Here is an 11,156-nt window from a genome sequence, read left to right on the forward strand (position 1 = left end):
AGGCAGTCCGACCTGGGGAGATTTATGGTCCCCTCCCCAGATGGGGACTCCGAGGCTGGTGTAGGAGTCGCTATGATTTTAAAATTTTTGAGTGAAGGGTGTGTGTGTTATTAGGTGCTTGTAGTTTTGTGTGGAAGAGAGTTGTCTTTAGAGGGCAGGCTGTGACTGCCCCCTTGTGTTGTGAGACACAAAGGGAAACGTTCAGTGAGGTCACAGCTGGGTTTAATGATAAGTTCACAGCACCCCCTGAACAGTGCTTTAGACCTCACTGGGAGTAATTATCGTTTCAGCAGGTGTCTACTGCCTCCTCCTACCATCACATTAGGTGATGGTAGGTATGGTTAGGAGAGGATAGATGAATTTAGTTGTGGTTAGGTGTGGTTAGGTTAGGATAGTTGAATTTAGATGATCATTGCTTCAGTTAGCTAAGGTTAGTAGAGGTTAGGTGTGATTAAGTGAGGTTTGGTGTCTGGGGGAGGTTTTAGACTTTAGAGAGTTTAGGTGAGGTTAGGTGTTATTAGATGAGGTTAGTTGGGGCTAGGTTAGGTTAAGTGAGGTTAGGTTAGGTTAGGAGAACCTACATGAGGTTATGAGAGGTTAATTGTTGTTAGGAAAGGTTAGGTGAGGTTAGGTGAGGTTATGTATTGGTTAGGTGAGGTAAGGTGGGGTTAGTTAATGTTAGATGATGTTAGGTGTGGTTCTTTAAAGATAGGTGAGGATAAGTGTGTTTATATAAGGTAAGGTGAGGTTAGATGAGGTTAGGTGTGATTAGGTGAGGTCAGGTGAGTATGGGTGAGGTTATATGGGGTTAATTTTTTTGAGCTGATGATTTTTGAGTGATGTTAGCTATGGTTAGGTGAGGTTAGGTTAGGTTAGGTGTGGTTAGGTGAGGTTACGTCATTAGGTGTGGTTATGTGTGGTTAGGTGAGGTTAAGTGAGGTTAGGTTAGGTTATGTTATTAGGTGCTTGTAGTTTTGTGTGGAGGAAGAGAGTTGTCTTTAGAGGGAAGGCTGTGACTGCCCCCTTGTGTTGTGACACACAAAGGGAAACGTTCAGTGAGGTCACAGCTGGGTTTAATGATAAGATCACAGCACCCCCTGAACAGTGCTTTAGACCTCACTGGGAGTAATTATCGTTTCGGCAGGTGTCTACTGCCTCCTCCTTGGAGGAGTTTACCAAATTTCCGCTTCCGGTGCTCAGGTGACATTAGGGTGCCAGGTGTGCATGGAGTGAATTTCTGAGTGAATGAAAATTAAGGTCCTTGAGATTAAGAGTGACGTAAATTGAAGTTAAAAGAGGGTTTATTATTATTATTTTTTTTATCTATTTATTTATTTATTTATTTATTTATTTATTTATTTATTATTTTTTTTTTTTAAGAATATAAAATCATAAGAAGTAGGGGAAACTGCAAGAAGCTATCAGGTCTACACGTGGCAGTCCCTGTATGAATCATACCTACCTATTTCCACCTATGATCCCCATTCATAAATCTGTCTAATCCTCTCTTAATCTCCCTAATGTCTTAACACTAACAACTTAATTACTGAGTCCGTTCTATTCATCAACAATCTATTTGAGAACCAGTTTCTTTCTATCTCTTTTTTTAAACCTAAATTTTTCAAGATTCAACCCGTAATTTCTTGTTCAATCTTAGTTACTGATCTTAAGAATTTTGCTTACGTCCCCTTGTTATAACCCTTATACCACTTAAACACTTCTATTAGGTCCCATCTTAACCTACGCCTCTAAAGAGTGCAAATTTAACAGCTTCAATCTCGCTTCGTAAGGAATACTCCTCATCCCCTTTTAGACATTTTACTTTGTACTGATTCTAATAGACCTATATCCTTCCTGTAATATGGGGACCAGAACTGCACAGCGTAGTCTAGATGAGGTCTGACCAGTGCCAAATATAATTTTAACATTACTTCGGAACTTCTAGTTTTTACATTCTTAAAAATTTATTTTAATACCCTGTGCGGCCTGTTTCATTGCTTTCCTCGAGGGAGTTCAGAGCTAACTATAACTCATAAATCTTTTTCCGCACCCTGAACCTACCAGAGCTTTGTTATTTATTCTGTTCCTACTGTATGGGTTTCCACTAATTACGCTAAGATTTATAATTTTTTTTTCTTGTTTCGTAGTTACTAAAACATGTACAAAATCCCCAAAATGTATTGCCAAAAAATTACTAAAGAAAACGCCTTTATGAGAAACTTGTCTTATGAGTGTTTTTGAACTTCTTACGTACAAATACGTTAAAACTCTTTATGAAGAAACAGAACATTACCAAAAATGTGTATTTTGAGTGTATTTAACATTGTTAGTTCCCATAACCCGAAACTGCATACAAAGCACTCTCTCTCTCTCTCTCTCTCTCTCTCTCTCTCTCTCTCTCTCTCTCTCTCTCTCTCTCTCTCTCTCTCTCTCTCTCTCTCTCTCTCTCTCTCTCTCTCTCTCTCTCTCTCTCTCTCTCTCTCTCTCTCTCTCTCTCTCTCTCTCTCTCTCTCTCTCTCTCTCTCTCTCTCTCTCTCTCTCTCTCTCTCTCTCTCTCTCTCTCTCTGCGCACGGTGCTTACCTGATGTGGTGACCATCCTTTCCTCACAGGCCTACTGCTGCCGACTACGTGCAGAGCAGCGTCGCCTAGAAAAGGTCAGCAGCGCCCTTGTCGAGGGCATCGACAATCTAGTGACAACCATCGAGGGAAATACTCCCTGGCAGGCAGCCTGGCGATGGGGAAAGGAGACTGACCGGCCAGCACTGAGCGACCTCCTGGCAAAGGCAGCGGCTGCCAACTGCCCCGTGACTGCCGCCTTCCTGCATAGGGCAGGAGGGTGGACAGTCTTTAATGGAGCCTCTGGTGGCACTGCCCTCCACGCTGCCCTGGAGGCTGGCCACAAAGGCATGGCCGAGCTGCTGATCAGGGCCCTTGGGGGCTGCCCGTACGTGCCAGACACACATAGTCGCCTTCCAGTGCACATGATACCTCACGAGGAGCAACAGAGGCTGGAGCAGGTGAGGCTGTTTGTCTGTGTACTCTTTTGGATGGCGGCATGAACTCACTTCACCAGCTGATGAAAACTTCAGCACCTGTCGCGCTTATTTCGTCTGCTACGCCTCCTTGGTCACACTCCTGTAATAATCCTGACACAGGCATACACTATATGGAATTTGTCACCTAACAAAATATTGCAAAATATTGAAATAACATGACCGTTTCCATCAGAGTGCTGGATTTGGTTAGACTAGGTTTTGCTTAATATTTAGTTCATTAAGTTCATTGCTAATTCTTTCGTTGCATAGATTATGATTTACAAAATCATAATTTCACCCAGAAATAAAGTAACTGTCTCATAAATGGTAGGCTAGGATGATTTACATTAAACCCGAAATATTTCTATGTAACAAAATTAATGTGTGTACAGCAACGAGGGACAGAGAAAAAGATGACTCATTAAGTGGCTGGCTGGCACAGCACTTTGGTGAATGTCCGACAAACATTCAAAGGGAGGAATTTAAGTCACAAGATGTTACCATAACAGTGGATATGGCGTGCTGAAGGCACAAGTGATGTATTTTCACACCTTTCTCCTTTTTAGTGTTGGCGTGGCTAATTCTTTCACCAAGAACTGACTCGTTTTATCTAATGAGGCCGCTCCGGCATGCCAGCGTTACCGAATCGGCGCTTTTCGTTTCGTTATGATAGAGTCACCAGGTTGAGAATTACCGAAGCCATGAAAACACCAGCTGTGAAAGTGGCTGGAGGTGTCACCAGGCTGGTAAGGCTTTCATTTGGGAATGTTACCAAGCGACTGTGAAATTGGCCCTTGGGTATTTCTCCCTTGTCTAATGAGTCCCTAAATAACGCAGCAAGCACTAAATAACGCTAGCTAGCACTCCTGCAGTGCTCTAAGAAAATGTCATCTGGCCCTGGGGATTTGGTCATTTACTGTTTATCTATCTGTTTAATGATGCTGTCCTTGCTTATGGCGATATAGATAGATGGGAGAATTGAGTTTCTGTGGCACTGAACAATACTAAGTTTGCTTTGACACAGTCAGAAAATTCAGAGACGAGAAACCCCCCTTAGATGACGCGTGTGACAACGCTTCAAAGTGTGTGGAACATTGTAAAAGACAAGACATTATTCAACAATAAAGTCACTTATTAGTGTGTGCTGTGCCATATGCTGTCCTCCTCTGCTTTGTTGTGTTCCCATCTGGGCCAGCACATGGCCGTCATTTATCAAAAAGTTATCGTGTTAAAAAGTTGCTTCATTAATGACATTGTTTAATTTCTCATCTATACACAAATCACTTTCATTGTTCTTAATTTATAAAACTCTCACAAAGACATTGTTTAATTTCTCATCTATACACAAATCACTTTCATTGTTCTTAATTTATAAAACTCTCACAAAGACATTGTTTAATTTCTCATCTATACACAAATCACTTTCATTGTTCTTAATTTATAAAACTCTCACAAAGACATTGTTTAATTTCTCATCTATACACAAATCACTTTCATTGTTCTTAATTTTATAAAACTCTCACAAAGCACACAGGAAATGAAGTGCCTCGGCTACTGGATGGTGTTCACCAAAGTAGAAGCATCAACGTGGATTTTCTGTAGCCACCGCTTCGAGCATCCCCTTAGCAGAACAGCACACTGTGTTTTGAACCGAACGTTTTCAAAAGTCTACCTTTACACAACAAACTTCTTTTTCATATTATGAATATTATGCAGCTCAATTATGGTATTTTATTCTATAACTTAATATTTGATTCTATTAGTTGACCAATTAAGCAACTTGTATTTTTTTAATCTTGTCTACTAAACAACTCCAATCATGCAGACAAATGCTAATATACGTATATAATCCTCGATTTTTGTAACATATCTATGTGTATGTAACAATAAAGGGTTATTTACTTGTTCATATATTCACCGCTCTTTTTCTGTTTGCGCACAGAAGCTCTTTATGGCGGAGCGTGAAAAACTGGAGAATATGGAGCTTCGCTTGAAGGCAGATCACGAGAAGACCGCAGCACGGACAGCGCTGTTTATACAGGAGGATCTTTTTGAGAGCTACAAGAAGGGCGAGGGCAAGAATGCCTCCTCACCTGATGGCCGCGCCGCCCTGCTGCTGGCCTCGCGCAAAGGTCTCCTGCAGCTTACTCATCTTATACTGCAAGAGGGTCACTTCCCCGTGGACGAGGTGCTGGACCACACCTGCGGCACCACCGCCCTCCACCAGGCAACCTCGCACGGCCAGGACGGCTGCGTGGCGCTGCTGCTGAGCCACGGCGCCAACCCACAGCAGCGTGACACGTATGGCCAGACACCCCGCCACCTGGCCGCCATGTTTGGCCACAAAAGTACTTTTGAACTCTTGGCACATCAAGAGACGCAGGATCCTCCTTGCCGCGCAGGCACCACGGCCACACAGGTGAGAGAAAATTTTAAAGTGTTTCACAATATGTATTATAAATATAAGCGTAATCTATTAGGTACAGACGACCGCCATAACCCTGAAAGTGTGATAAGAAATCTTGTGAGATCCAAAGGCCTGCAAGAGCTGCAGGAGGAGGCTCAGCGGGTGGCTGTGGATCTATCAAAGGGCGAGGCCCTTGAGGTAAAGGAGGCGGTCATGTCAGAAATAAGCATCATCATGAATAAGGTGTCAGACGCTGATGCCACATACCACGGTGACCTGAGGTTGGCGGGCAGTTCACGGGACGGGTCTAAGCTTTACGTCCCTGACGAATTTGATATAAACCTCGTGATTCACAAGGATGACGTAGGAATAACTGTTAGCGAGAGAGGGAAGGAGGAAGCCCCGCTGAAGGGCAGGTTACAGATTTCTGTGAAGACTGACAATCCCCACCTTGAGGGTAATAGATTTATGGCCAGTTTGTACGAGGAGGTGCACCGGTGCCTTGCTGGCCACACCCTGCAGGACAAAAGACTGAGCCTGGTGCCGCCGGGCCTGACCAGCACGCAAGTGGGCGTGGGGCTCTCTCTGGCCTGGCAGGGGCGAGAGTATCCACTGTTGCTGGTCAGCGTGGACCTGGTGCCAGTGCTTGAGGTGCCATGGCTGGAGCAAGTTTCCAGACCCTTCCTCACTCCTGAGGACACCACCACCATGCAGCTCAGTAATGCTGCTGATGGAACATGGCGCTGCAGCTTTGCCTTGACAGAGGCTGAGGTGCTGGGGACGTTGACACCCGCAGAGCGCCAGGTGCAGCTGATGGGAAAAGTACTTCTTTCCCGCCTCAAGCCCGAGCGCTGGATGCCTCGGCACAAAAAGAGCTTTTTCAAATGGTTCGCCACACGGGAGTGGAACATCGCGGTGCCAAGCGGGTTCTGTTTCAAGAACGCCCTCCTGCTGTGGCTGGAGCACAGGCGGAGGAGGGAGGTAAAGCTTGGGGCTGGGCAGGAGCAGGACCACACCAAGGAGTTGGAGCCGGGGCAGGAGGGGGACCCCGCCAGATGGCTGGTGGAGGTGTTCAGATTGATGTGTGCGAACCCAGAAGAGTCACGAGAGCACCTGACAACTCAAAACAACTCCGCCTACTTTGGAGGAGACTGTGAGGGGCGGAAGCCTGGGGACGGGGCGCCCGTCATCGTGCAGTGCCTGGAGGAGGGTTTGGAAAAGTTGTGCTCTGGCTCAGCTTCTGCCAAGACAATCAGGCGGCGGCGACGAAAGTATTACATGTAGAAGATGCAGACCCTTGTAATCATTAGCTGTGAGCTGCGCCACGCGTCGTAAGATCTACCCCCACCCCCCCCACACACACACACAGGAACACAAGTGCTTGGTTCTTGATTTTCAGATTCAATAGTTTATAATATAGCCAATTAGTTGTGGAACTAATATAAATAAAAAATATAGATTTTCATGGAGCGAGCTGGTGAGAGAAGATACTTTCTTAATAGGCTCTCTCATCTGTGTACACTTGTTGGCCCCTGTAATACTGCAGGTTCAGTAATGTGATAGTGCAAGCTGAGGTAAATGCCACCTTTGGCCATTAAATACAACAGTATAAGATAATAGTCAACTTGCATGTTGTATGATGAAACAGGCTCTAAATATATCTCTCAATTCATGGATGATAGGCCTATAAGTTTTTGATATTCATTTGCAAACGGCAGTGCCATTAGGACATGAAATATTTAGTACAGGTTTATTAAGACAATGTCTGGTCTGGGTGTAAATAAAGCACTTCGGCTTGACAAGATGATGACAAATTAGTTATCAAATCAAGATGGAATGTCACATTTGTAGCACCAAGTACCAAATGCAGATGGTAATTGGTTAAAACAAACTGTTAAGTTAAGGAATTGTGCTATTGATAGGCAGAGATTGTCTGAAGAAACTTATAACAGGCCAACATGTCTTAATTAAGGAATGATAACAATGGAAGGAAAATTACAGAAGTATTTATCTGTTCTCCTTAAACAACACTCACGTGCCGTAAGTGTGTTCAAGTGTGCAAATCATCAGCTGCCCATTGTAAGTGGTAGTGAAGGAATGCAAGTGTACAAAAGTGGATCTGTTCTTTATGTGATCTTAATGATGCAGGAGATGAAACTCACTCTTCATTCAAATAGCCTTTTTTTTTTTTTTTATAAATAGCAGAAAAAATACGTCAACAAATATTGCTTCACTAATGTAAATGCAACAAAAATAGGGGAATTCCTTGGAGCGAGAAACGTGACTGTCTTGTTAAATACTGTTAAGTTCATCAAAGAAATAACTTGTTATTTTAAAGAAAACTTATAAGAAGTAGTTGTTACCAGATAAGTGACGTCTGTATTTGGTGTGTGCAGTATAACAGTTTGTACTCTCATACCCCGCTTGGGGAAGCTTTCAAACCTTTCAAGCACACTACTTATATTTACAAACTTATATATGTAAATAAACCATTGCCTTGTATTTTTCCATCAACACAAAAACTATTCCTCTCTGTATTATGAAAAGTGTTCTGTAAGTAAATCAAACACAAAAACTGATGTCTTCATTTCAAGTCTTTTGAATAATTTTGTAACATATATATATATATATATATATATATATATATATATATATATATATATATATATATATATATATATATATATATATATATATATGTTACAGTCAAAACCCGGAATCAGTCAAAACTAATTTTAACTAGGTATTTTCAATGTGTTGGTGAACAACTAGTATTACCTAGGCAAAACTAGTTATACCTTAATGTGTTTGATATAACTAGAAATATCAAACTTTAACTAGTTAAATCTAGTTTTATCTGATCGTGTAAGTTAAAACTAGATTTAACAATGGTACTGAATGTCAAAAGTAGGTGAGGGATATGACCACTTGTTTGAGTACCATTGCTCATTTGAGTACCATTTTTGGGGAACTCAAACATAATTTGTTTGTGTTTGTAGCTCATTTTAGTACCTTTTTTGTTTAGGTTAGGTAAGGTTAGGTTAGAGCAATTGTTAAAACTAGTTTTGACTGAAGTGTGTAGGTAAAACTAGGTGTAAAATACATTTCGTGTTTTACCGAGCCTTTATGTTAAGAAACTAGTTTTGCCTAGGTAATACTAGTTTTTACAAACAATAAATTATACTACTAGTTCTGCCTAGTTGAAACTAGTTTTGGCTTATTTCGGGTTCTGACTGTAACACACACACACACACACACACACACACACACACATATATATATATATATATATATATATATATATATATATATATATATATATATATATATATATATATATATATATATATATATATATATATATATATATGTATATATATATATATATATATATATATATATATAATATATATATATATATATATATATATATATATATATATATATATATATATATATATATATATATATATATATATATATATATATATATATATATATATATATATATATATATATATATATATATATATATATATATATATATATATTTTTTTTTTTTTTTTATGTAGGAAGGACACTGGCCAAAGGCAACAAAAATCTAATACAAAAAAAAAAAATGCCCACTGAAATGCCAGTCCCATAAAAGGGTCAAAGCAGTGCTCAAAAATTGATGGATAAGTGTCTTGAAACCTCCCTCTTGAAGGAATTCAAGTCATAGAAAGGTGGAAATACAGAAGCAGGCAGAGAGTTCCAGAGTTTACCAGAGAAAGGGATGAATGATTGAGAATACTGGTTAGCTGTTGCGTTAGAGAGGTGGACAGAATAGGGGTGAGAGAAAAAAGAAAGTCTTGTGCAGCGAGGCCGCGGAAGGAGGGGAGGCATGCAGTTAGCAAGATCAGAAGAGCAGTTAACATGAAAATAGCGGTAGAAGACAGCTAGACATGCAACATTGCGGCGGTGAGAGAGAGGCTGAAGACAGTCAGTTAGAGGAGAGGAGTTGATGAGACGAAAAGCTTTTTGATTCCACCCTGTCTAGAAGAACAGTATGAGTGGAACCCCCCCAGGACATGTGAAACATACTCCATACATGGATGGATAAGTACAGAGTTAGCAGGTGGGGGGGGGGGTGAGAAAAACTGGCGGAGACGTCTCAGAACACCTAACTTCATAGAAGCTGTTTTAGCTAGAGATGAGATGTGAAGTTTCCAGTTCAGATTATAAGTAAAGGACAGACCGAGGATGTTCAATGTAGAAGACGGGGACAGTTGAGTGTCATTGAAGAAGAGGGGATAGTCGACTGGAAGGTTGTGTCGAGTTGATAGATGGAAGAATTGAGTTTTTGAGGTATTGAACAATACCAAGTTTGCTCTGCCCTAATCAGAAATTTTAGAAAGATCAGAAGTCAGGCTTTCTGTGCCTTTCCTGCGTGATATGTTTACCTCCTGAAGGGTTGGACGTCTATGAAAAGACGTGGAAAAGTGCAGAGTGGTATGTGGTATCATCAGCGTAGGAGTGGATAGGACAAGAAGTTTGGTTTAGAAGATCATTAATGAATAATAAGAAGAGAGTGGGTGACAGGACAGAACCCTGAGGAACACCACTGTTAATAGATTTAGGAGGAAGAGCAGTGACCGGTTACCACAGCAGCAACAGAACGGTCAGAAAGGAAACTTGAGATGAAGTTACAGAAAGAAGAATAGAAACCGTAGGAGGGTAGTTTGGAAATCAAAGTTTTGTGCCAGACTCTATCAAAAGCTTTTGATATGTCCAAGGCAACAGCAAAAGTTTCACCAAAATCTCTAAAGGAGGATGACCAAGACTCAGTAAGGAAAGCCTTGACGGAACCCATACTGGCGATCAGATAGAAGGTTGTGAAGTGATAGATGTTTAAGAATCTTCCTGTTGAGGATAGATTCAAAAACTTTAGATAGGCAGGAAATTAAAGCAATAGGACGGTAGTTTGAGGGATTAGAACGGTTACCCTTTTTAGGAACAGGTTGAATGTAGGCAAACTTCCAGCGAGAAGGAAAGGTAGATGTTGACAGACAGAGCTGAAAGAGTTTGACTAGGCAAGGTGCAAGCACGGAGGCACAGTTTCTCAGAACAATAAGAGGGACCCCATCAGGTCCATAAACCTTCCGAGGGTTTAGGCCAGCGAGGGCATGGAAAACATCATTGCGAAGAATTTTAATATGTGACATGAAGTAGTCAGAGGGTGGAGGAGAGGGAGGAACAAGCCCAGAATCGTCTAAGGTAGAGTTTTTAGCAAAGGTTTGAGAGAAGAGTTCAGCTTTAGAAATAGATGTGATAGCAGTGGTGTCATCTGGTTTAAATAGAGGAGGGAAAGAAGAAGAAGCAAAGTTATTGGAGATATTTTTGGCTAAATGCCAGAAATCACGAATGGAGTTAGATCTTGAAAGGTTTTGACATTTTCTGTTAATGAAGGAGTTTTTGGCTAGTTGGAGAACAGACTTGGCATGGTTCCGGGCAGAAATATAAAGTGCATGAGATTCTGGTAATGGAAGGCTTAAGTACCTTTTGTGGGCCACCTTTCTATCATGTATAGCACGAGAGCAAGCTGTGTTAAACCAAGGTTTAGAAGGTTTAGGACGAGAAAAAGAGTGAGGAATGTATGCCTCCATGCCAGACACTATCACCTCTGTTATGCGCTCAGCACACAAAGACGGTTCTCCTGACACAGAAGCAGTAA

General features: G+C 41.3%; 1 protein-coding gene across 7 annotated transcripts in view; it reads left to right on the plus strand.

The window, feature by feature from the left end:
• Window positions 1-11,156, plus strand: part of LOC135112265 (serine/threonine-protein phosphatase 6 regulatory ankyrin repeat subunit B-like) — a 105,947-nt gene that overhangs the window by 89,954 nt on the left and 4,837 nt on the right. For 6 of the 7 annotated variants that reach the window (XM_064026545.1, XM_064026546.1, XM_064026544.1 and 3 more), the window contains 2 exons: window positions 2,611-3,018; window positions 4,979-8,018. In XM_064026545.1, the coding sequence (XP_063882615.1) occupies window positions 2,611-3,018; window positions 4,979-6,727 (2,157 nt within the window). In that variant the 3' untranslated portion in view covers window positions 6,728-8,018. Of the gene's footprint in view, window positions 1-2,610; window positions 3,019-4,978; window positions 8,019-11,156 lie in introns of those variants that run through there. The other variant, XM_064026549.1, reaches the window with a different exon arrangement.

This window comes from Scylla paramamosain, chromosome 23, assembly GCF_035594125.1.
Source record: "Scylla paramamosain isolate STU-SP2022 chromosome 23, ASM3559412v1, whole genome shotgun sequence".
Lineage (NCBI taxonomy): Eukaryota > Metazoa > Arthropoda > Malacostraca > Decapoda > Portunidae > Scylla > Scylla paramamosain.